The 25,242-nt window shown below is 41.5% G+C and overlaps 3 protein-coding genes across 7 annotated transcripts; 1 reads left to right on the forward strand and 2 right to left on the reverse strand.

Annotated features, from left to right (window-relative positions):
- The first annotated feature begins 659 nt into the window (after positions 1 to 659).
- LOC147308922 (WD repeat-containing protein 48) lies at positions 660 to 9,861 on the forward strand. Of its 2 annotated transcripts, none has more exons than XM_086271289.1 (18): positions 660 to 801; positions 1,525 to 1,665; positions 1,801 to 1,879; positions 1,962 to 2,174; positions 2,342 to 2,430; positions 3,383 to 3,484; positions 3,564 to 3,788; positions 3,939 to 4,013; positions 4,236 to 4,338; positions 4,433 to 4,530; positions 5,131 to 5,238; positions 5,353 to 5,449; positions 5,546 to 5,641; positions 5,864 to 5,969; positions 6,124 to 6,211; positions 7,901 to 7,977; positions 8,073 to 8,265; positions 8,352 to 9,861. In XM_086271289.1, the coding sequence occupies exons 1-18, from the start codon at positions 730 to 732 to the stop codon at positions 8,445 to 8,447; spliced, it is 2,058 nt and encodes a 685-aa protein (XP_086127415.1). In that variant the 5' UTR covers positions 660 to 729; the 3' UTR covers positions 8,448 to 9,861. The 2 variants fall into 2 exon arrangements, with proteins under 2 accessions (XP_086127415.1, XP_086127416.1); XM_086271290.1 differs by having other exon boundaries at positions 1,804 to 1,879.
- Positions 8,775 to 15,372, reverse strand: gorasp1a (golgi reassembly stacking protein 1a). Of its 2 annotated transcripts, none has more exons than XM_086271291.1 (9): positions 15,253 to 15,372; positions 14,417 to 14,497; positions 14,067 to 14,270; positions 13,869 to 13,955; positions 13,645 to 13,775; positions 12,544 to 12,676; positions 12,357 to 12,462; positions 12,127 to 12,270; positions 8,775 to 11,501 (listed from the first exon to the last, which is right to left on the reverse strand). In XM_086271291.1, the coding sequence occupies exons 1-9, from the start codon at positions 15,370 to 15,372 to the stop codon at positions 11,071 to 11,073; spliced, it is 1,437 nt and encodes a 478-aa protein (XP_086127417.1). In that variant the 3' UTR covers positions 8,775 to 11,070. The 2 variants fall into 2 exon arrangements, with proteins under 2 accessions (XP_086127417.1, XP_086127418.1); XM_086271292.1 differs by having other exon boundaries at positions 15,136 to 15,299.
- Positions 15,373 to 16,705: 1,333 nt separating this feature from the next.
- LOC147308924 (cysteine/serine-rich nuclear protein 1-like) lies at positions 16,706 to 24,810 on the reverse strand. Of its 3 annotated transcripts, none has more exons than XM_086272545.1 (5): positions 24,688 to 24,810; positions 21,610 to 21,830; positions 18,861 to 19,123; positions 18,476 to 18,778; positions 16,706 to 18,198 (listed from the first exon to the last, which is right to left on the reverse strand). In XM_086272545.1, the coding sequence occupies exons 2-5, from the start codon at positions 21,827 to 21,829 to the stop codon at positions 17,233 to 17,235; spliced, it is 1,752 nt and encodes a 583-aa protein (XP_086128671.1). In that variant the 5' UTR covers position 21,830; positions 24,688 to 24,810; the 3' UTR covers positions 16,706 to 17,232. The 3 variants fall into 3 exon arrangements, with proteins under 3 accessions (XP_086128671.1, XP_086128673.1, XP_086128670.1); XM_086272547.1 differs by lacking the exon at positions 24,688 to 24,810 and adding an exon at positions 24,431 to 24,554; XM_086272544.1 differs by lacking the exon at positions 24,688 to 24,810 and adding an exon at positions 24,118 to 24,282.
- Between the last annotated feature and the right edge of the window lie 432 nt (positions 24,811 to 25,242).

A 25,242-nucleotide genomic window follows, 5' to 3' on the forward strand; every position in this document is an offset into this window, starting at 1 on the left:
AAATAGTTTACCCAGATAATGTGAACATTGGACGATTGGACAGTCTTGTGTTAATCCTCCTCTGCGACCATATAAACAGATGTTTATATTTGCATATTATATAATAATACAGCCATAACGATTACCCAGCGTGCATCATGGTAAACTGCGCGGAAGTATCAATCACTGTGCCATACAGGTACTCGGATCGATATAAATATTGATAGTTTCAATACCAAAGCTGGTATTGATATTGGCTCGAGACGGTTAGAGTCAATACTTTCTTTCTTTCCCCTATGTACCCCACTGAATTATTTCATGAACAATTATAGCTATATCAAACACGCACTATGAAAAATGTCTCTGCACCTTTTTTGTGTTGACTGTCACATCTGTTTTAATTATGGTAGCACATAGAACAATATAAGTTGACCCAAAGTGCTTGAGAGAGAGACGTATTTAGATTCTAGGTCTTCAAAAAACCAAAAACAAAACAAAAACTAGTTTTAAAATACATAAATTATGTTACATTGATTATTACATTTTTAAATTGATTGATACCCAAAGTGTACTATTACAAAACAGCACCACTGTGCCAGTGAACAAATCCCCAGGAGTGAGTGGTGGGGAAAGACAAAAAAATGAATAAAATAAAATCCTTTTAAGTTAACAGTTTAGGAAAGTGTAGAACAACATTACCCAGAAAGCCCAGGTACATATGTTTTCTTTTTTTTCCGGATGTAGCATCACATGAATTCACTGTCAACATGCAAGATGGCCACGCATCACAGGCAAAATGCTGCTGGGCGGAGGAAAGTACAGGTAAATTAGAGGCGTTACATTATTGATAAATGTGTGACAACGGCAACATCGGGGCCTCCAGCTTAAAGATGCTCTTCACAAACACCCGATAGGGAGTAAAAAGCACATGCACAAGATAGCGTTGCAGTTAGGTGTCATGACTCAAGCCAGCTAACCTATCTAGCTTAGCATACGAGAGGTGTTAGCGGCATGTGCTAACGGTCGCTTCCAAATGATTACATGCTTTTGCAAACATTTTTTTCATACGAGCAAGTGTAAAATACTTTATAAGATAACTACAGATATCGCCTGTCAGTACAAAATAATAACACCCCTCTTGGGTTGCCGTTTGAAGCTGTTACGGCGTTGACGGAAGCTAAGCTAGCTACTGTGTCCGGGCTCCGTCTAATTGCTAGTGAAACGTACGCGTCCGGGCAGGTTTGTCGTGAACCATTGCCAGTATGCCCAGCTGCCGTAAAAATACACATTAAAGTTATGCACTTTCCTTGTTGTTAAACTGAAACCGGTTTGCATTATATGCCAGTGTGTGTGACATTTAGTTAAGGTCTGTGTTTGTCTCGTTAACTCTGCAGGTCCTTGCAGTGAAAGTTCACGTTATACAAGTGTTAGAGCGTTAGAGCTTAAAGGGTGGGTGTGTTGGGTGGGTGTGTTGTGTGGGCCAAAACAAAACAGGTCGAGATTAGGAGTCTGAGCCCAGCGCCCATTCTCCTCTCTGTGTTCCAGGTATCATATGTCATTAGAGATGAGGTGGAGAAGTACAATCGAAACGGGGTGAATGCACTCCAGCTCGACCCTGCTCTGAACCGGCTCTTCACTGCAGGGAGGGACTCCATCATCCGGATATGGAGCGTCTACCAGCACAAAGTACAGCTTCTTGCCCTGCTCCGTTATGCTAAAACAGTCAACTCATTTTACACAAGGCAGCTGCTTTAGTATGCATTTCTCAAATCTCATGCCTAAGACTGTTTTAACTGTCCTTGTCCTCTCTTGTTATTGTAGCAGGACCCATACATTGCATCGATGGAGCATCATACAGACTGGGTTAATGACATAGTCCTCTGTTGCAATGGAAAAACTTGTGAGTTTTTTTAAGCTGTTCAGTTCACCCAACATTTTATTTTGAAACCCCCGTTTCTAATCTAAAAAAAATTTGCTTTCAGTGATATCTGCCTCATCGGATACGACAGTCAAAGTATGGAACGCACACAAAGGGTTTTGTATGTCAACGTTACGAACACATAAGGACTACGTGAAAGCGTTGGCTTACGCTAAGGACAAAGAGCTGGTAGCATCAGCAGGTCTGGACAGGCAGATCTTTCTTTGGGATGTGAACACACTAACAGCACTCACTGCTTCCAACAACACTGTCACCAGTAAGTAAAGATTTTGCAGTGTGACACTAGTATCCATTTCTGTCCTCTGGACAGAAGCTTAGATTAGATGTGAATTGTACTGAGTGTAATTTGTATTCAGCATGACCGATATGTTTATGTCAAAGTCAGTCTGTACCTTTGCACTTATTATAATTTGTCTCCAACAGCTTCATCGCTGAGTGGGAACAAGGACTCAATCTATAGTCTGGCTATGAACCAGATGGGCACGGTTATTGTATCAGGATCCACAGAAAAGGTTTGTGACACACAGATGGACAGATTTACACAGTGCCCAGTGTTTACACTAAGGAATAAATGCAAACTTTCAGTTGTGTTAAATTTTTGAAAATACTGAGACATAAACAGCTTCACTGAGCAACAATCTGTTTCTCTAACTACAATAAATTTTAAAAGGACTCTAAGCTTCAATAACTCAGCTCTCAGGAGCGTCACAGGTACCAATTATAATCACTCATTCAGTGATTAGAATTGCTTTTTAGGGTCTCTGTGGATTATTACACGTCTCTTAGTCCTGTTTGGGTCCCTAAAATGCTCATAATTGTCTTAGGGGTGATGTATAATAGCATAGTTTAAGCGTTGCTCTGTAATCCAGGTATCATTTGTGATCTTAAATTGTACCTTCACAGTTTTGTCTAGTTGACAGATTTCCAAATAAACCTCAGGCCTCAACAAAGCCTTTTTAGCCTTCTTCCATTCACTGAGTTCAATTTTTTCAAAAACTTGAACCTGAGCAGTAGACAATGAATTACTACACTATAATCTAGTAATTGCCTTGTTAACTTATTTTTACTAATTTCTTAAAACGCAAAACCCATAAAAAGTTCTTTCATATTCTAACTTGTAGTCTTCAGCTCTATGTAGGTAGGTTACATGGCTTTAGTAAAATGACTATTATAAGAAAACTTAACTCTAACTTCTCTTAAGAATTTGTAAGCAAGTGATAATACAAGTTCTTCACTGACCTTTGGTTTCTGTTCAGATATCCTTAAAGCATTTCCATTAGGCTGTCACAAATCTGTGGATATTATAAACTATAAAGACTGCTTCAAAAATCTAATATAAAGGAAATGCATGAATGGTGTAATTGAGTGCGTACCTTGCTTTGTTTTAGCCCAGTAGGATTATCATGCATGTAAACACAGTGAAGTAGTGCCTGCTGTCGTTACCCTTCTTGTGTCTTTCTTCAGGTTCTGAGAGTGTGGGATCCTCGAACATGCGCTAAGCTCATGAAGCTAAAAGGTCACACGGACAACGTCAAATCGTTGCTGCTGAATCGAGACGGCACTCAGGTGAGTTAAATAATCTAAAATGCCGTGGCTGCCAAAGAGCAGAGTTTCAGAATCTAAAAGTCACCGGTCCTCCCCACAGTGCCTATCAGGCAGTTCAGATGGGACCATTCGCCTTTGGTCCCTCGGCCAGCAGAGGTGCATCGCCACCTACCGTGTGCACGACGAAGGGGTGTGGGCCCTGCAGGTCAATGAGGCCTTTACGCACGTATATTCTGGAGGCAGAGACAAAAAGATCTACTGTACGGACCTGCGTAACCCAGACATCCGTGTCCTTATCTGTGAGGAGAAGGCCCCAGTGCTCAAAGTAAGGGTCCAGCAAATAAGGGCTAGATTTTTGTAATAACTGCATAACAACCTGTGTAATAGTTAATTTTAGGATATATTTAACCATAATATTGAAAATATAAAAGGATGGGTCTCAGGGTCATTCAGCCTTTTGCCTTTTCTTGCACAGATGGAACTGGACAGATCTGCGGACCCACCTCCAGCAATCTGGGTCTCCACCACCAAGTCATCTGTTAATAAATGGGTAAGCATGCGTGACACCTCTGAGATCAGTGATCCACTGTCAATGTAGTGAAGTATAGATAGAGGGTTGTTCATGTGGCCACACCTAACTGTGTTCAGCCATAATTCATCTGCAGTTCATTTAAAATTTAAAAGCAGCTTTGTAATTCTGTATTACAAAAGAGAAGAACAAGGAGTGGGGAAGCAATTATTAAAAGTTTTTGTTTTTTTGGTGTGTGTTTAGTCTCTAAAGGGAATGCACAACTTCAGATCATCCGGAGAGTATGACAACGACTGCACCACCCCTCTGACACCACTGTGTACTCAGCCAGAACAAGTCATCAAGGGTACTTTTGTTTTTTGTTTCTTTTTTATGTGAAAGTATACAATCCTCCAAATCTCTTTTCCCTCTGTTAACTAACAGCGCTGTTGATGTTGCAGGAGGTGCCAGTATTATTCAGTGCCACATTCTGAATGACAAAAGACACATACTCACCAAAGACACCAACAACAATGTGGCTTTCTGGGACGTCCTAAAGGTAAACCACACACTCTGGCATTAATGATTAAGATATTAGGATATGGGATGTGCTCTTATCTTGGTCTTTATTGGTCTTCATAGGTGGGAGGATAAGTGAAGGAGATTTCAGGGCGTGGCTTGCATCACTAAATGTCACTGATTAGTCGAATATATCAGAATCAGAAAGCCAAATTTAAAAAAAAAAAAAAAGCTGCTAATGCAGACTGTTTTTGTTCACTGTTCTAAGACATGACAACATGGAGATACAGCAGAACTGGGTGGTGATGCCCAACAAGAATGAATGGTTTTATAGTTGTGTAAAATAAAGAAGAGCTGTTGTTTTTGGTTTGTGAAATGAATGATTTTGCCTTATTTTTTAATCTTCCTGGGGCTGCCGTCCAGGAAGAAGAACTGATGGACCCCGAATGAACCTTTAGTTCTTCTGAAAGTTTCCCAGGCGTGGGTGTTGGGGCGGAGAACTCCACTGTGGTTTTATTGGTGCTCATCCACCTGAATGAGCTGATGAATCTGTGTGAATTAAAGTGAAATTGTAGGAATGCACACCTGTCGATATATCTGTAGTTTGAAATGACCTTTTGTGCTCACATTTGACCTGTAGGCATGTAAGGGCGAAGACTTGGGGAAGGTTGAATTTGACGAAGAGATTAAAAAGCGCTTCAAGATGGTCTATGTGCCAAATTGGTTCTCTGTTGATCTGAAAACTGGGGTGAGTTTCAAACCTGGTAATACAGGAGCCCGTCACATGATTTGACATTCAGTGTTTTCTAGCTGAGTTCTAACTTCTCCTGGTTGATTCCTGTCGTGGTTATGTGCTCGACAGATGCTCACTATCACTTTGGATGAGAGTGACTGCTTTGCTGCCTGGGTGTCTGCAAAGGACGCAGGGTTTTCAAGTTCCGATGGATCGGATCCAAAGTGTAAGAGATTACATTTTCTATACTAATGAAGGTTACGTAATGCAGAGCCAGAGGTCTAAGTTAGCATTACACAACGCTGATTTCTCCCCTTTGCAGTGAACCTGGGCGGACTATTGCTTCAGGCTCTGCTGGAGTTCTGGCCCAGAACCCGAATCAACCCCATGGACGAGGAAGAGAACGAGGTGAACCATGGTGAGGAGATTGATTGTCTGATTCAATTATCCAGTGAATGCACAAACTGCCAAATGTCTGCACCGAGGGGAGCGTCATCGGGGCATGTTTTTTCCTTTGTCTTGTTTCCCTCGTCTTTTTATCCACTTGGCCTCAAACATGAATTGGCTGCAAACTGTGCCAGTGAGCGCATTCTAAGCCAAGATGTCATCGGGTTTGTTGATTATGTTCTTGTTCCCTCAGTGAACGGAGAGCAAGAAAACAGGGTCCAGAAAGGCAACGGATATTTCCAGGTGCCACCACACACACCAGTTATCTTTGGAGAAGCGGGAGGCAGAACCCTTTTTAGGTAAGCTCTCACCAACAAACTTTCAAACTTTTAGATCGTCAGTTAAGGTCATGTTAGAAAGTCAAATCTTCCCCTTGTGATGTCATCACATGTCATTAGAAATGGTCGCACAAGTCCAGCGTTTCTTTTGATCTGCTTTATTTTTACGCTGCAGGTTGCTATGTAGAGATTCAGGCGGAGAGACTGAATCCATGCTGCTCAATGAGACAGTCCCACAGTGGGTTATTGATATAACTGTAGATGTGAGTATCTCTGCTGATTATTATTTTTTTTAAACCTCCTTTCCGTTGATCTTTTATTAAAGTGTGCATGTTGTGCTTTTCATCTATCCTGTCATATGCAGTGTTCCACTGGTGGCTGATCATAGTAAACCTGGTCAAAGTTTCACATAATAAAATCAGTGGATAATAATCTCTGTGACACTATTGGCTGATCATAGGGTCATAACTTGAAAGAGAGGGGCTATCTTAAATATAATCAAGCACAGCACAGCACCTAATGTTTTACATTTCTTGTTTGCAAAGGGTAGCCAATCATCAGAAAGTTGTCTGACAGTGAGTGTGAAAGAAACCTAAGCAGCTCATTTCATATATGTTCGACATGAGAGGCTGCTCCGAGACTCAGTATAAGATAAATAAGCATTATTTTTGAACTGTGGAGCATGCAAAGCTAGTCCAAGAATAAAAATATGGAACTGGAAATGAGCAGCTGGCTCCCTTTTTAAAGCCTTTCCCTTATTTGCCCTTTATCCTGGGCATCATCCTTCATCTGCTCGTCTAACTTTGGTCTACATCGCTCTACATAATTTATTAAAATTAGAAAGCCCAAGTGCTCGTGTCTATATTTCATGCACATTTCATTCAAAAATTAAAAGAAGATTTTTTAAAAATGTGGCATGAGTAGTTGAAGCCCACTGGTTTGGAAGCTTGGAGGAAGAAAATCATGACTGCTTTTGTTGCTAAACACTACAAAGTGTTAATACGTATACTCTAGTTGGACGGCTTTAGTGTGGGAAGGAACTAAAAGCTGCATAAAACAGGCAAAAATAGCCCTGTGTTTGTATTTGAGATTCAGTACTTCTGAGTTTGTGTAACATGTTTTATACTTGGTACAGATGATGGTAATGAGTACTTCCTTGAGTTGCTTATAGACTAAAGCAGAATTGTGACTCCAATGATGATTCTCTCTCAATCAGTAGTGGCCAGAATATACAACACCTTAAAACCTGAAGCAGCAAAATGTTATTCATTTATCAGGTTACTGTTTACAAATGTGACCTGACCAACTTTCTGTTATTTCAAACTAAACACTCTGTTCTGTATAAAGAGACTAGACGTGCACAGCTTGCCTGCTCTAATAGTAATCCACTAACACTCAGTTGTTAGTGAATGAGTGAACATTAAGGCAGTTAGAAACGACGAGCACTAAAAATGTGTACTTGCCTTTCACAAATTGCTCTATACTCAGTAGGGACTAAGGTATGACATTAAGAGCTATGACTGTGCACTTTATCACAACATGATACAAATGTGAAACCTGATTGCAGGAGATTTCTTGCAGTGAGAAAGCAGAGGGAACTCTGCAGCATTGCCGTTAAAAAAGTTCTTCAACCACTTTGTGATTTATTTACTCAAGTTTAATACATGTTATTTTTATCACACGGTCAGAACTCATTTGTGTCAAACAAGGTGACACAGAGTCATTGCTTTTAAAGTACACGGACCAGCTGTGCCTGGCTGCGTAATCACCGCACTGCTCGCCAACAGGCCCGGTCTAAGCCAGAAAAAAGCTCAGCGGTGTTACAGATCCATCACTGTTCTTCCCTGGATGAAGCAATACCATTTTCTTGTATCTTTGTGATGTGACATTTGCAATTAAATTTTGTTCTCACGTTTGAGTTACACGTCTTTTTTTTTTTTTTTCCATGACAGAAAAATATGCCCAAGTTCAACAAAATCCCGTTCTACCTCCAGCCCCACTCTTCCTCTGGTGCAAAAACTCTAAAAAAGTAAGTTTGTAATTTCTCGTATTTCAGCAAAGATCCGTGTCACGTGCAGCTCTGCAATGTTCAGAGCCGGGTTTTATACCTCCTTTGTCGCACAGGGACCGACTGTCGGCCAGTGACATGCTCCAGGTGAGAAAGGTCATGGAACATGTTTATGAGAAGATCATCAACTTGGACAACGAGTCACAGACCACCAGCTCCTCGGCCAACGATAAACCCGGGGAGCAGGAGAAGGAGGAGGACATGGCCATGCTAGCTGAAGAGAAGATTGAGCTAATGTGTCAAGACCAGGTGGGCACATCAACACGCTCTGTGAATGCACTGAACACAACTTCTCTTTCATGTTAGTAACCTTCTTTTGTTTTTGATTCATCCAGGTGCTAGATCCCAACATGGACCTGCGAACAGTTAAACATTTTATCTGGAAGAGCGGAGGGGACTTGACACTTCACTATAGGCAGAAGTCCACGTGAAAGTCGTCATTTTTAAAAGCAGAACTCTTTGTCATTTGCCAATCACCACCCACCTCTGACATGTAGTACCCTAAAACCCCATTGTGTGGTCAAGAGTTGCAGTAACAGTGAGAATCCAGTAAAATTTGTGGGGACATGGCTCATGTTGTATTATAGGAAACTGAGAAGAACAGGCCGGCGCAGCCAACAGACACCTGGGAAATAAGTGGTCCATATTGTTTTTTTTAAGTTTGGACGTAAATGTCTCCTCTCTGCATCCTTTTTTTTTTTCCTTGTTCTTCTTCCTCACATCTTTGACTGTCCCTGCCCACCCTTTCCTGATTGGCATTTTATTTTTGAAGCGACTGAAGTTTGTGTATGTATGCACACGGATGTAGTAGACTGTCTGTTCTAGTACATTCCAGGAAACTGTCCTTGTTCTACAGACACTCCAGTCCTGTCTCAGCAGTATCACCAGTTTAGGAGTACACTTGGTCTCTGGGTAGCCTCACAGTCCCTCAAAGACAAAAAAACCCCTCTGTTCTGTAGTCGACGTCGTCTGCATTAACTTGAACTTAACCTCGGCTTAGACATCCAGTTAGTGCAGAGCTTGAACCTCATCGACAGAAGCAGTCCACGTTGTCTTTTGTTTTTAGCGGTGTTATCCTCAAAGGAATGAATGTTCTTTATTTTGTAAATATATGTACAACATTTTTCATTTAAATTACTTTTTCTTTTGGTTTTGCAGCTGTTTTCTTTTTGTTTTTGTACAGTTTACTTAAAAAAGCAAAACACACAAAAAATTTTTTTCCAAATCCCTGCAGCACATTCATGGTCATGAACGCTAAATGACTTGAATGGTAAGATTTGCATTTGTTGATTTCACTGCAATCTAAAACTTGCAGTTAGTATTTGTGTAGGTCATCTTAGCAATTGGGGAAATTATATATAGGGTATATATCTTAAACAGTAATTCATGCTTAGATGCTCTGCGTTTGGTTCACGAGCATGGACTCTGATGACAGCGAGGGTTGTTCCTAATGTATATTTCATTTAGATTCAGTAGGAGTTCAGTGGAGCATAAATTTAACTTGAAGGGGAATCTCATCTGAGATAACATACGAACATTCAGCCACTGTGGGAACTTCACCAAAGTGTAATAAATGCTAACACATCTTGTCGCTTGGTGTGTCACCAAGCCACAACAACAGATCTTTTCATTGTAATTTCCTGGAGTTTAATTTTGCCACGAGTGTGTGTAATGCCATAGCAGGAGGGAGGATGCATTGAGTGAGCTCTAATTGGCCAAAAATAAAAATCCAAGATGGGTACAAATAATCAGGCCATAACTCTGCAATATCCATTATTGTAATCATTTGTGAAATATGTATATTTTAGGCATTCAAAGAAATAAATTGGAATGGTTTAACAATGACAGGTTTTACCAGGATTATAAATGGCTGTCTCGAGTTGTATTGTGTTGAGCTGATCCAAGTGAAATAAGAGAAACGAGGGACTCATTTTTTTTCTCCCAGTGATTGTTTAACCATCGAAGATTCACCCATTTCACATTCATCAAGACTTTGCACTCATTCCTAATAAAACAGACAATTCATTGATAAAAATATCTGCAAAAAATACTTTTTCTTATTTTACACACTAGCACCTACTTGACCAATGAAAACTATTAAGATGCCCCTAAAAAAACAAACAAACAAACAAAAGTGAATTACTCAAGTATTACTAACTTGGCAGTCTTAGATTTAATTAAATGCTTACTTTACATTAGCAATGCATTGTCTATGAAATGAAAGGTGGGTATAATCTAGTGTTGCATAGGTCATGGAAATTAAAAGGGGGCATAAATCTGGCTATACAGCAGTAAACATCCATTTTAGACTCATTACAAAGTACATCACTGAACAAAATCTAATTAAATATTAGTGTTAAAAACAAAAGTAAAACCTGTGCTGTTTCTATTCAGCATCGTCCCACAGTGAAAGCCCTTTATGTAGTGTCACCAATCTGGAGGATATAAAGTAAAATGTCCCATGTCTTATAATTAAAAGTGTTTCTTTGGGTAAGAGTTTAAACGACGTTGCTTCAAAACATTAAAGGTAACACTGCACCACCGCCAAAGACTATGGCGACTAATCTGAGTGGCCAACCGTCTAGTAACTTCAAAAGAATATTGATAATTGTCCTTGATATAAAGGTGCAGCTGTGCTTTGCAATGTCTGTCTTTGGAAAAATTCAAGTTTTGTCACATCGGCCTACCAGAAGCAGTCTCATTACCCGTATGATCCAAATTTGCACTCGGAAGGAAAAAGTTTGACCTTTAAAAACTGTTCTGGCTTACAACTAAGCAGTAACTAAATTCTCACATACAAAACACACAGAAGATTACTACAGTGCCTTTTCCTCACCCATCTTCTGCATTAATGCTGTAGCTGGTTTATGTAGTGTCACCAATCTGCTGACGCAGTCTTACATGCAAACAAGACAGACTGACAAGATAAAGTCTTCCCTCTGATGATCTATCCTAAAAATCATTTCTTTAAAAACAAAACAAAACGATTGTCGTCGACACTTTGCATTTGTCTGGCCTGACTTAAGCCTACTCAAAATGTGCCTTCTTGGGTTCCTACTCATCATCGTGCTCATGGTCACAGTGGTGAGCAGAAGCCACATGCAGAGGCTCTGCGATCTCATCCACTGACCCGAGAGTGTCCTCGATGGCCTGAGGTGGAGACCTGTCTGCGGTGGACTCCTCGGTGACCAGAGATGGGATGAGATCGACAGGAGATGAGCGAGGAAGGTCTTCAGCGGGCACAGAAGGCTCAAGAGAAAAAGACAACGCACCTATAGTTGGACTTTGGCTATCACTAGACTCAATGAGAGAGCTCTGTGGCTCTGCACACTCTGTGAGCAGGTGGGAGAGTCCAGCTGGTGGGACACTTGAATCAGCAGACAAGAGAGCAGGAGTGAAGTCTCTGGCTGCCTGGGAGATGTGCTCTTGTGGCTCATTCTGGTGGTCTGCTAATGATGGGAGCAGAACACTGTCCTCCAACTCTTCTGTAGTAAAACAAATATGGTTGAATTCAAAAGAAGTGGATGAGAGAATTATATTAAACATACAACATATTTCATTGGCAGATGGCTAGTTCTCACTGAGCCTGGTTATACTAGAGGTTTCTTCCTGTTAGAAGAGTTTTTCTTCCCACGGTCACCAAGTGCTTGCTCATAGATGTTTCATTGTTGGGGTTTTCTGTGTATTATTGTTACGTTTTTACCTCAAGTTTTTCCCAAATTAAAAGGCGACCGTGGTTCATGGGGTTGGGAGGCTCATCTTGTAACAGGAAGGTTGCCGGTTCGATCCCCAGCTCTCTCTGTCTTGGTCGTTGTGTCCTTGGGCAAGACACTTCACCTACCACCTACTGGTGATGGCCAGAGGGGCCATCGCTTCTGTCAGTCTGCCCCAGGGCAGCTGTGGCTCCACCAGTGTGTGAATGTGAGAATGAATGAATAGTGGAATTGTAAAGCGCTTTGAGGGTCTCGAAAAGCACTATAAATGCTTTTCGAGCACTTTGAGGTGACTGTTGTTCTGATTTGAACCTATATAAATGAAACTGAATATATTTCTTAAAACTGATGCATGAAAGTCACTGGACAGTGATGAACAGCTGCCACACTGACTTACCAACACCAGATATCTCGCTTTCCTTCTCCTCGTGCATCGCCAGCGAGGTGTTTGTCATGTCAATGGATGACATGGACAGATCCAGCCTGTCCACCAAGTCTGAAGGATCGGGGTTCATCACTGCCATTTCAGAATCAGAAAAACCTGGAAAATTCCAACAATAAAACACACATCTTAAGAAGATTTTTGCAAACACAGCATATGCTAAGGTGAACAGAATCTTAACTGACCAAGCTCGGTGACCCTTTGAATGGGTGGAGGTAGATAAGAGTCCTCGAGGGTGACCTGCTCCAGGTTTAACTCTTCACTATTGCTTGAAGGTGCCATGAGAGGTGCCTGGAGACACACGCACACGGTGAAAGTTATTGACCTGTGTCAGCTTCTCAAATGTGAGATTTTGCTGTATTTTACTGTCACCTCTGTGTATCCATGCGCAGGCAGCTTTGGAGAGTGTTTCTCCTCAACATCAGGGGCAGAAGGCTCGACTGTTGATATTTCTGGATTAGCAGGGATTCGGTGCAGGTAGCCATAACCGATACCGCAACCCAAACTGCAGACAAACATTTGCAGATGCTATAAGATATAATACAACAACTGATTAACAATTTACACATGAAATCATAGTTGCAACATGCAAGACCATCACCAAGTAAGACCCTATTCTGGGAATGTCTTATTTTAGGGATGTGAGCCTGATAGCCCACAGTGGGCTGGACCATTTTCTGTTGGTGTAAACTACATACTTGTTATGTCACAAAAAATGTTCTTTTTTCTGGTTTTCTAAGGAGCTTGGAAAGAAAAGTGTCTGGACTTCTTTAAGTGGCTTTAAGACGTTTCACCTCTCATCCGAGAAGCTTCTTCAGCTGCAGGGTCAAAAGGTGGAGAGTCCCAGATTTAAGCCTGGTGGGAGTGTGCCCCCGAGAGGGACAATGGACACCCTAATGATCCTCTACTTAATCACATGAGCCAAGGTGTGAAAACGTGCGTAGGTCACAATCAGTCAAGGTATCGGGTGAGCTCATTGTGAAACCCCGTTCTCACACCTTGGCTCATGTGATAAGGTAGAGGAAGTCCAGAACTCTAGACAATTTTCTTTCCAAGCTCCTTAGACTACAATGACCTGGATGACTGAGAAAACTTCACAGACATTTTTCTGGTTTTGTTTTTCTTTAGTGTGGGCCCCTTGTAAAAAAAACCCTGAAATTTTTATATCATAAAGTGAAAAAACAGGAACTTTTCTTTGATTGAAGCATTTATTTATTACTTAATTATTAATTGGTTTAGTTAAAATTGCCATAAGTGAGATAGGAAAAGCTGTAAAACTTGTGAAAATACAGTTAAAAGTTTAAAATGTATGTCTTCCAGTGGCCTTAGGGTGCATCTGCATCAAAGAAAAATCTAAAAATAGTGGGGGGGAAAACACTAACACGCGTTAGAATGTGGAGTCCAGAAACCACCGGGTGACATGACAATGATTACATCCATCTTTTATATACTGTCAGCTGCATTTGGCCATACCTGCCCTCTCCTCCCCATGCTCCGTTTGGTGTGACCACCACCTCTCTGCATAGGTCCGTTTGTGTGTTGTACACCAGCAGCTTCAGAGGTTTTCCTTCATGGGCCTCAATCAGTGAGAAAAAGTCTTCTGACTGCAAATGACAAACTGAATTAACTACTGAAGGTGCAAATTCGAAATTTTCATGCCACAAGTAATGTTGCATGGTTCTAATAAGACATCTTACATCTTGCAAAACCTGATCTGCTCCCACAATATAGTCACTGTGGGGCTGAAGCCCCGCCAGTGCAGCCGGTGAACTGGCTTCCACATCCTTGGAGAAAACAGAAACAAAAGATGAAGCCATAATGGACTCACAGCTACAGAAGCTGAGACTACAGTGAAGCACAATGCGTTTTAGTAGTTCTTTGACGACGCAACTCACCAGGACATGCCAAACATTTTCATTGGCCCCCTGGTAGCTGCAGAAGCGAACACTAGCGCCCAGCAAACCCTGCCCTCCCCACATGCTACTGGGCACCACCTCCAGCTCACGAACCCTCGTGGTTTTAGTGCTGTACACCTCCATCTTCACTGCTCTCTCCACGTTGGCTTTCAGAACCTCCTTCAAAAGGTCATTTTCCTCATTCTGGTGTGGAATAATTAAAGAAGACAACAATTATAGCAACCAGCTGTGTTAACCTTCTTCTTTTTTCATGTTCATCATATTTATCTACAGTCGCAGTGAATAACCAGTAAATGCAATTGTTATTATATGGCTGTAATTAAACTTACAAGTCTCTTGGTGTCAAGAGACAGGATGAAGTCGAAGAAGGGCTGCAGGCCAGCCTTCTCTGCAGGGGAATTTGGCTGCACCTGTCAAAATAAATACAAGCAAGTCTGCACTTTAATCTTTGAAGAAAATGATTTACTGGAATGTTTTAATTCAAATTAATATATAAGCAAGCAAATGTACAGAAAAACTAAATATTGCATCATTATTTTAAATTGAAAAAAAATAACAGCGTCGCAAACGCACATCTTGATCAGTCGCATCGATTTATCAGTCGATCGACTAACCATTTAAGCATCTCTGAACTATAATCCAAAGTACTGCTTGTATTTTTTGCTGAAGCATGAAATGGTTATAGGAAAGCGGTTCGTTCTAAGCCGGTAAACATTTATTTTCATTAATACTGTCGTCGCGCTAGTTCTACTTGTCAAAGCATCACTTCCGGGCACTTATTAAAACAGAAGCTCAGTGGACTCAGACTTCTTAAAAGACTTTCTTTGCGACAAGTTATATGTTGTGCTAACATTTTATTTCTTAATAACACCGTAAACAAATACGTCCTAATGCACAGCTGCGCCCACAATGACACGTAAACTCCGTCTCTTCTGTCAGGTTTTTGACACTACGAAGCTAGCTACCTGTTAGCATACAACACAGTTCATAAGCTGCTGTACATTCAGCTCCAGTTTCAGAGAAAAACGAGCCGCGTTATAAGCCTTACACCGTGCACATGATATCCATACGTCCCTCCTTCGGATGCTTCTGAACTCTGAGATAAACCCATTTCTGCCGGGAACTCGTTTAAAAATTACTGTCATCAGAAAATACCGACAATTACCACAGTTGACAGTTCTCGGCCATCTTGTCCGCAGCCCAAACCAGTCGAACATCGCTGCTGTCGATCCTCGGACACCGTGCAGGGTCGCACATCATTGACAGTGTTTATTTGCTGCCTCATACCTCAGATTCTGTTACACCGGCTTCAAATTTCAGTGTTATTTGATGTGACTCAGCTGTGACGCCTGCAAAGTTAGCAAATTTCATAAACCCGTATCTTATATGATTAGTACCCACAAAACATATTCAATTTTTAAAATAAGGACTTTTTCTATTCTAGGATTTATTTATTTTTTTGCATATTTTTAACTTGGGGCATGTTTACCACTGTGTAGCATCCCCTCTATTTATAACAGCAGCCAGTAAACACCTGGGAACTGAGGAGACCAGCTGTTGGACTTTCAGAAGAGGAATGTTGTCCTATTCTCGTCTGATAGAGGATTCTAGCTGTTCAACATTCCTGGGTCTTATTTTTCCTACTTTTTTGTTCCATGATGCTTTAACTAGTGAAAGGTCTGGCCTGCAGGAAGGCTGGACTCTTCTACTTCAAAGCCATGCTGTTGTAGTAGCTGCTGATTGCAGTTAAGCATCATCTTTCTGAAATATGCAAGACTTTCCATGAAAAAGATGTCATGTCGATATGTTTCTGTAAAACCTCTATATACGTTATGTCATTGATGGAGCCTTTCCAGATGTGCAAACTGCCATTTCCACAGATACTGCTGCTCCCCAATAACATGAGAGATGAAGGTTTTTTTAGGTGCTGATGGAAAAAGAAAAAAAGAATTTAAATTGTGATTCCCGTGACCACAGAACAGCTTCCCACTTTGCTTCAATCCACTTTAAATGAGCTTTGACTCACAGAAGACAGGAACATGTTCACATATGGCTTCTTCTTTGCACAACATTAATCTGCATTTGTGGTAAACTGTGTTCACAGTCTTCACAATTTTACACTGAGGATCATTATGCTGAAATTATTCCAGAATTTGTAGACGCAGTTTTAAATTGATTAGTGAATCTATGCTCATATTTACTTCTGAGAAGTTCTGCTTCTCTAAGATGTTCTTTTTATAGTGTATAGTTTCAAAATGTTGGTCCAGCTATTTCTTCTTAGTGCCACTTTTTTTTTTACATTTCTAACCTTTCATTGCTCCCGTCCTAACTTTTTTGAGACGTGCATTTTCATTAACTAATAAAATGTCTCACTTTGTTTCTCGCATTTGATATGCTTTCTGTGTTCTATTATGAATACAGCGTGGCATTGTGAAATTGGAAGATTGGTGCTTTCTATTTTTCTTTAGATTTTAATCGGCATAACATTTTTGGATTTTGGTTTGTAGTGTAAATAGTGGGAGCACCTGGAACAACCACAAAAATAGAGACTTTCATACAAAATTGCACCTCCAAACAAAAAATTGCAATCAAATAAATAAAAATATTTTATTATTCCATCACAGACACACTCTGACCATACTGCTAAACACATAACAGATAATCCACAGTGACCCTGGCAGTTATTAAGAAAAAATATTCACATACTAGAGGCTGGAGTCATGAGTCACAGTGGATTAGCTCTATCCTGTCTTGGCCACCTTCCAGCAGTATACACGTGTTTCTATTCACATGGCACCTCTCTCTTCTTGCATACCCTCTAGGGTATGGGCACGATGACAAAAAAAATTAAATAACACATCAGATTTTTATTATATAGTTTTAGGAAATTAAAAAAGACATAGATTCTAGGCAAATACTTCTTCAAATACTCAAGGCAAATATTTTTTCAGCAATAGAAAAATATCCAGCTACGAAAAATATGTCATCATCCATTAGTCTTTGTACGTCAAAAAATTATTACTAATACATAAAAGCAGTGCTCAGGACATTACATTCTCTCACACATTTTCTTTTATCGTATCACAAGAATTCCTTAAATCTGCTTAAAAGAAAAAAAAAGTTGGGTATCAGTGACTGAATAAATCTACTCTGTGTTCTGTTCAGTTAACCCGATCAGAGACTCCAGGAGCTGGGTGCTCGACTCGTACTGTGGCAAACTGACGGAGCTAAACAGCTGGAGGTGGCGAAAACTGTCTGGGTGTCTGTGCCCTTTGAAAGAGCTGTGCAGTGGTCCGCAGGGATAATCGCTGTCAAAGAACTCCAGGTCGGAGTCAGAGGACAGACTCAAGTCCATGTATCTGCTAAAGGAATAGTCCACAGTGGGAGAGGGCGTGTTTGGCAAGTCATCGAGAGAGTCGTCGTTGAAGACGTCTCTGGGTTGATTCGCATTTTCATCAAGATAATCTGTCACTGAGTTTCTGCTTATATTGTCTGCGAATGTGTCGACTGTGTGTGGTCCCGTACTGTCAGTAGTACTGCTGTGAGTGGCAGAGCCGCTGCTGCTGCTGTGCTGTGTCACTGGGTCTCTTTGAAGCCTCAGGTGGCTGTATGAGGAGTAGTTATTACTGTCCGAGTCACAGAGGCTAAGAGCACGGCTCAACCCTCCATCAACATCAGGGAGACTGTGACCCCCGCTGCAGCCTCCTCCTGCATCACAGTCAGAGGAGGAGCAAGAAGATTCAGTCATATCGCTGCTGCAGCTGTTCTCCTCCACTACCAAGCGTTCTGGGATGAAATGGAATGAAGGGGTGGCAGGCATGGTGACAGGAAGGCCAGCCTCCTCTGAGGTAAAGCCAAAGGGACAGCTCTTGTCCTGTGCATTCTGCTCTGTACAGACCTCCTCCTCCTCTTCATGCTGTTGAATCACCTCTGTAAGTCCAGCCCGGTCCTCAGGGTTCTGTTTTTCATCTTGCAAACGCCGCTCTAATTCCAGTCTCATGACGGTGTGGATGTAATGAGTCTGCACACGGCGGGAATCAAACTCGAAGCGTCCCTGAATGTTACCACAGCTGTCCTTACTGCAGCCACACGGGAAATTGGAGTGGTCCACCTGTATGTGACAAAAGCAAGGAAAGAAAATGGTGATTTACTCATAAACAGAACCTACTGACTCAGCTTAGTGATTCACGGATTCTCTGCATCAGTGAGTCACTAAGAAACAAACGTAGGTGAAATAATAACCAACATTCAGCATCTGACTATATACAAGCATACGTACTCAGGGTAGACTACAATTTACATTCAAATCAGTCTGAATTACACATGTTGAAACTACCCTTTATGGAGGGAAGGTTTGGAGAAGAAATTCTGTGTATGTGGAGATGTACCTGACACTTAATGCCCGCCAGACTGCACGCGCAGGTCTCCGGCTCACAGAAGCCTCGGCAGTCACATCCACAGGTCTCTCTAGAGAGTCGCAAGGCATGAAGCTGCCTCTTCTCCTCCCTGTCGATGAACTTGACCCCTGCTGCTTGTAGGATGGCTTGGCGATGTTTAGAGGAGAATGGCTGAAGGAAACCTCTGTCCTCCTGATCGCTATCACTGACGTCGCTGTCAGTGTCTTCATCTGGGATTTGATCTGTAGTAAGCCTGTCTGCTTCCTGCTGGTCAATGGCCCCACTGGTAATCAGCTGGAGTGAGCACAACAGAAGTAAGTCAGAAAGGCGTCATGCAGACAGGCGCTGCAAACGTTTAGAAATGAAATGCACCTACTTTGTGTTTTAAAGCTTCTAACCGCTCTTTCCTCCGTTTCTCTCTGAGTCTCTGTCTGCGCCTGTCCCGTTGTTCCAGTGCATGCTCGGATATCGTGTACTGTTGAAGGCTGCTGTGCTTCCGCACCATGCCAAGGGTGGCACCTCCACGGCTGGGCACGCTGGTAAAGCCCTGGCACCGCGGGAAGCTGAACACTGTCACCTGGTCAAAGCGTACGGTGCACGGTCTGCTTGCAAGCTTAGGCCTCTTCAGGATGGAGTGAGCTGGTTGTGTTTAGAAAACAAACAGCAGAATCATCACGTAAACTGAGGAACTACGGTACCTGGTTGTGGTGTAAAGTAAGCATCTGGTAAATGACACCATAAGTACACTGTAAAACATAAGCATGTTGGTCAGCAAAATCATATATCAGTCCATCCTGGCAAAAATAATTATGATGCAATAATATTTCCTACATACAGAAGTTTTGGGACTCCCCAAACAGGAAAATGTTCGTTGTTAAAATAAACTGGTTGTTTTTTTAAAACCAGTTTTTGCAAATTGGAGTTTCATTAACCCATGAATAGTGCACACGTATGTGTTATATGGCTAAAAATACCTCCTATAGTTCTGTCAAATAAGATATTTTTTGTAATTTTCTCCTCCCCAAAAGCAGGAGAGGCCAGGAAATAGAAATTTATTTTAGGTTTACTTCAGCATAAATAACTAAGACATGGATTTCAAAATGAAGTATTCCCAAAGAATAAGAAGAACATTAAGGCTGAACAGTGACAGAAAAAAAAGGACTTTGTTAAATAAAGGGTCCTTAATGACTGTACTTCTGAATATAGACTCATTCCCCTGAAATTAACCCCCATAATGATAATAAAAGACATGCATCTGTAAAGTTACTTCAAGCGCACCTATTATTCCTTTCCTTATTATTAAAAATGACAAACGTTACAAATAATTGTCCATCAATTGTTTGAACCTTATGTCTGTGAGGGGCATCCAATCAGAATAAAAGGAATGGGAGATAAAATGGCTTATTTCAGACAGTGGATTAAATCAGTGTCGGATGGTTTTGATTATGTGAATCATGCAAAGCTACTCTAAAAGAATCTTTGTATAAAGTGCTGTTTGATGTGTGTATAAAAGGGGTGCTTTAAAGAAATTAAGCAAAACTTTAACATTTGACTTTTCAACTTGGTCACCAAAGTGTACACACAGATCCTCAGGCTCTATTTTTTATGTTTCCAAATGATTACCATCAGAAAAAAGAAATCTATTTGGTCACTTTAATTCTTAATTTGCTCTTTCAAGAGCAATGCCACGTTCTCACAGACAGAATCCGCCTTGCTCAAAGTTAAGTGCTGCTTTGAAGTACTGTTCAAGTCCCTTTTCTCCTAACTTCACATGAAGCACAATTCCAGGAAAAGATTCCTTGATGCCTGATAAATACGGGCTGAGTTGTGACACAGGCTTTGCAGGTCTCAGCGTGGCCACTAGGGGACACACTACAGGTGCTTCACTACAGAGGCCAGGGTCAACAGTTGAACACATGTACAAAGGAAATACCAAGACGGGTCGATTGCAACAACAGGCTGATCAACAGAACAGAGCGGGGGAGAGACGAGTTCACGTCTTTGCTGCCTGCTGCTACTTGGGTGTTTATCACAGTATAATTAGACACTGGCAGTTTAGTTTTCAATCCATCCATCGGGTTACTGCTTGATGTAACAGTTTGGCTTCAACAAATTGCCTGACCTTCACACATAACTGAGGCTGAACTCCAGTTGCAAAAGTCAGTAAACAAGGGAGGCCAGCTGATTAAGCTTGCCTCAGCTGCTGTTTGTCCAGGCAACTTCCACACCGAATCCATCAAGTCTAGCAGACACCGTGTTTGTCCTGTCCAAGAGATTACTGTAAATATTCTGAAAACATTTCCCCCAAACCTTTGTTTATTTGAACATGACCCAAAGCGTGTCTCTGTGTCTGTCTTTTCCCTCCTCCAGCTCGCTCTTCCTATTTTCACCTCCCGATTTCCTCTGTGGCGAACCATCGGCCACCCACAGACCTCTCTGTGTCTCTCCTCTGGCTGCCGGTGCCTCATTACGAATCTCTGTCCTTTGGGACATTCAACTTCTCCTCTTGCCTCGCTCTCTAATGTGTGTGTGCTGTTGTTGTCTCTCAGTCCATCTGTGTGCCAGTTCCCTTCTCCTTTATGTGTGTGAAATGTGTGTTCTGTTAGTGCAGCTTGTTTCGCTTCTGAGGCTCAAGTATTTGTTTAGCGGCACCTGGATGTGGCTTGATATCCTCCTGTATCTACAGATCTATAATTGCGTCAGCCTGATTGCCCGCTTATTAACATCTCTGGCAATCCTGTTCTTTGATGCATCAAATTTTGTGACTATAAGCACTTCCAGTGATGATAGATGGGGTGTGCAGCCTCGTGACATTTGAATAAAGGCCATTCGATATGGCTTGTTTAAAGTGACCCTACTATTCAAATTGATTCCACAACTTCCTAGCACTCAGGCAAATGATCTTCTACACAACCAGCCAGGCAGTCCAGAGGCGAGCCATCCTGCCTCTGTGTTATCTAGAACAGCCCTAAGGTTAGCGTTTTCATATCAGTCAGTCATAACTGTGCTGCTGCGGGGCGATAAGAGACACTCCTATAAAAAGCTGATGGGAAAGTGGACAGATAAGGAAGACGTTTGCATTATTTGAAAGACAAGGAAAAAAGACAGCTGGTTTGAAGACTTACTGGGCAAACTGGTGGGTGAAGCAGGGCTGCGAGGTGTGAAATCCTGATTTTCAGAAGAGCCGCGCTCTCCATCAGAGTCTGACTCTGAGGAGGCAGGAGAGGAGAGGGAGGATGGAGGAGACGAGCAGGAGGAGGAGGATGAGTAGGCATTGTCATCAACCTCTGCAAACTTTCTCTTAAGGATGCCTCTCATTGTTGCACTGCAGTGGGTGATATGCATTCTGCAGAAACAAAAAGGAAGCAGGGGCATTAGTTTGAATCACACAAGAAGAAAAAGAAATGGATTTTAGTCATTTACAATTACAGTAGATCTTATGCAAATCAGCACTTTAATACTGGAACAACTATTCAAGACAGCTGAGCGATACTGAGACAGCGCTGCGTTCTCACATGTAATGGAAACTGAGAACGTAAACAGCACTTTTCAAAAGCTAAGGGAAAGAACGATCTTCCTGCCAAAAGCTGCCTGTCAGCTGGTCGAGCCAGTTTCAGGCCACAAGTTTGTTTAGGCGAATTCAGTCTTGATAGTGATTATCCTACAAAGTCATGTTTCGTAGTCAAGAGAAATCTTTTGTTGACTAACAACAAGATGAGTTATATATTTAAAAAAAATAATAAAAAAAAATCAACATTTATTTTTCTTGTTCTTTTCCCCGCTGAGTAATTAACATTCCAGTGATTCCTCGAGTTTTTTGTGAAGAATTCGTGGAAACAGGCCGTCCAGTGGTTGTGTGCTAAGAGCTCGGGTGGGGTGGGTGGGGGTGGGGGATGTAATGGTTCAAGTGAATGCTATTTTTGGATGTGAACATGGAAATACAAACTCTGAGGGTTGCACACTTTGGCAAGACTTTCCTAAACTACTGAGAAAAAGTGAGTAGCAACAGAAAATAAAAGCTGTTAGGCACAAGCCCCATTTACTGCTTGCTTGTTTGAGGGCTGCAGCAGATGACCGATTTTGTTCTGCTAAGTATTTTTAAATACTGACCGACCGGTTTGAGCCGTATAAGCTCTGAAAACACAAAGCACAATTTTCTCAAAAAAAGGTTTACATATGTTTATGTGGTTTTGCTTGAGAAACATTAAAAAAAAACCTCCAAAAATCCGTGTGAGAATAATATTGTAGAAGTCAGTCAGTGAATATGCACGTTTCCTATTTTGCCCTGTTATATGAAGACATTTCAATGAAAAAAAACTATTAAAATGTAAAGCCTGGCATATAGCTCTTATTCTTCTTTGCCAACAGTTAGAAACATCTGCGCTGAGCATGCTATTGTGATCCAATAGGTAACAGGACTGGGATTTAGACTGAACTTAACACAAGCAACCGAAAACATACCACACACACCCACAGTTACAACAGAAGCATTTCTTTTTCTTGTCAGAGAAAAGGAATGTAAACCACTGCACTGACAGTCTGTCACTGCCCTACACTAATACACAGTCAGCCAGGGTCCACACGGGGCTTCAGATAGTCTGCAGTAAGCAAATACCTTAGACCAGTGAGGCTGTGTGTATGTGTGTGTGTGTGTGTGTGTGTGTGTGTGTGTGTGTGTGTGTGCACTCAGACTGAGCAACTTCCTGGATCCATCAGCAAATACGAGATGAAACAAGAGACTTAGCTCAGCTCCTACACTGTTTACACAAAAGGAACCATTGCTACAAAGACAGCTGGAAAGGAATTTATCTCAGGTGAAAAGCATCTGCACAGTCATGCTCAAGGTTTCCAGAATCAGAGTGAGAGTTGTGTCTAATTAATACTGCAGAGCAGTGCTATTATAGCACCCTCTTGTTCCAGTTCTATCACATTTATTACATTTAATATCTGACAGAGCAGAAAAGCCTCGCAGTTCGCCTAGGTGTCCGCTGAGACCACATCAATAATTTAAAGGTTCAAAGCAGCAGCAGCAACGGAGAGTGCGCGTGCGCGTGTAACAGTAAGAGGGAGGTACTACACTGTGTTAACGCACATAAGTGATTAAGAAGAGGTTGCAGGACTTTTAATGGGACAAAAACTTCCACAACAATACAAGGATAGAATAAAACGTTCAGACAATCATTAAATGCCTTAAGGAATGTTACACGGGGTTTTCACTGGAAGAGAGTAGGAGTCGTTTCCTGTTTGGCATAATAACAGTCATTAGGCAGCTGACCTCTTCACCTCGCGGAGGGAGACACACACACAGCGATCATATCAGCCACAATGACAACACTGTTCCCCACTGCTCGCTACAGGGCAAACACTTGCGGGCACGGTCAGCGTAAGCGCAGCAGGACACAAACATACACACAAACACATACAAGTTTTCTTCAACATTACTCTTGTCCGTTAAGTGTTAAGGTGTGAAATATGAAGCAGAAAATCAGCATAACTGTAACTTACCACATTTCACACAAATATGCCACACAGTTTTTATAAGCATAAAGAGAAGTGAAAAAAGCATGAAACAATTTAAGGTCACTCTATAGGCTAAAGTATTTACTGACAGAGAGTTTTTTTTAGTTACTCACCACAAATTAACACACAGCATAGTAACAAAGAAGGAGCAAATTGACACAAAGTTACGTGTCCTGTCCGCCGTCCAGCCAGCTGAGCATTGTGTGTCCGCCTGTGTTTAAGTGAAGCGACACAGTAGTACCAGTGTGATCATGAGAGGACTGGCTGGGAGCTCCCAAAGACACGAAACACGGCAACAAGATACTTCACCCCCTCCTCGAGACCTCAACTATGTTTCTTGGGAAATCACGTACACGGCAGTTTCGCCTCATAAGACAGCAACAGCATTTTCGTTTTCATTAACGCTGAGCTTTTTGTATCACTTACCATAGTACGTTGACATTTCAGCACAGGCTAAACCTCGCGCAGAAGAAAGTAATAATATATAAGACGCTAGCATAACAATGTTATTAGCCTCGACGTAAACGTTTCAAGAGCTTAATATTTACTCGCTAGTAGTATAACAGCTTCCATCATTACTCTCTTATACTGTATCACTATTTTGTCCCATAGAGTCATTAGCCAAAGCTCAATCGTTTAGCTTAATAATCCGGAAGTGTCGGGCAGGTAGTCCTCTTGCTTACCATCAGTCCTCTGTGGCTGCCCTGTCTGTCTTGACGCAGACGGTGACACACGTAGAGGCGGGAGACGCCTCTCACTCAGTGCTGCCCACAGATTCCTGTCTGTTGTGTTCACACTGTACTGTTCCCACTGGTGATGTGCTGGTAAATAACCTTTAGACCTCCAGCTGGTGATTATTATCAGAAGGCACTCAGCCACTGTTACAAACGAGTTAGGACACGTGCCTTGGCAACGTTTATGTTTATTCCTATGTAGGGTGTATTTTTTTTTTTTTTTTTTTTTTTTTTTTTTTTAGCAAATATCAGATCAATGCATTTGCAAATAAATGAATAGAAAACACAAACATAAAAGAACTACAGAACTTACTTAAAGTAAAAGTAAAGTAAACATAATAGTATTTCAATAGTATTCAGACTTCCTTGGGGATTTAATCCTTTTATTTAAACAAGGCTTTCGCATCTTTGTAAGCCACCTTTAGACCTGTAGTAAAATTGTGATAAGACCATCATTAAACGTGAGATACAGCCTTTGGCGTTTGTGTTGTTTTCCTTTAATAT

Source organism: Aulonocara sp. 'chitande type north' Nkhata Bay, linkage group LG18 (genome assembly GCF_057382095.1).
Source record: "Aulonocara sp. 'chitande type north' Nkhata Bay isolate Kocher_YH1m ecotype deep benthic linkage group LG18, A_spYH_male_GT1.1, whole genome shotgun sequence".
In the NCBI taxonomy this organism is placed as follows: domain Eukaryota; kingdom Metazoa; phylum Chordata; class Actinopteri; order Cichliformes; family Cichlidae; genus Aulonocara; species Aulonocara sp. 'chitande type north' Nkhata Bay.

What these genes read in the sequence shown, in the direction of transcription:
- LOC147308922 (XM_086271289.1), top strand. Translation starts at nt 730, where the DNA reads ATGAATTCACTGTCAACATGCAAGATGGCCACGCATCACAGGCAAAAT. An exon ending in GGAGCGTCTACCAGCACAAA is followed by an intron (nt 1,666 to 1,800) that starts GTACAGCTTCTT and finishes TTGTTATTGTAG; the next exon opens with CAGGACCCATACATTGCATC. An exon ending in AGAGAACGAGGTGAACCATG is followed by an intron (nt 5,642 to 5,863) that starts GTGAGGAGATTG and finishes TTGTTCCCTCAG; the next exon opens with TGAACGGAGAGCAAGAAAAC.
- gorasp1a (XM_086271291.1), bottom strand. Translation starts at nt 15,372, where the DNA reads ATGAGGCAGCAAATAAACACTGTCAATGATGTGCGACCCTGCACGGTG. An exon ending in AAAATGTTTGGCATGTCCTG is followed by an intron (nt 13,956 to 14,066) that starts GTGAGTTGCGTC and finishes GTTTTCTCCAAG; the next exon opens with GATGTGGAAGCCAGTTCACC. An exon ending in CTGCGCATGGATACACAGAG is followed by an intron (nt 12,463 to 12,543) that starts GTGACAGTAAAA and finishes GTGTGTCTCCAG; the next exon opens with GCACCTCTCATGGCACCTTC.
- LOC147308924 (XM_086272545.1), bottom strand. Translation starts at nt 21,829, where the DNA reads ATGCATATCACCCACTGCAGTGCAACAATGAGAGGCATCCTTAAGAGA. An exon ending in TAGAAGCTTTAAAACACAAA is followed by an intron (nt 18,779 to 18,860) that starts GTAGGTGCATTT and finishes TGCTCACTCCAG; the next exon opens with CTGATTACCAGTGGGGCCAT. An exon ending in TGGCGGGCATTAAGTGTCAG is followed by an intron (nt 18,199 to 18,475) that starts GTACATCTCCAC and finishes TGTCACATACAG; the next exon opens with GTGGACCACTCCAATTTCCC.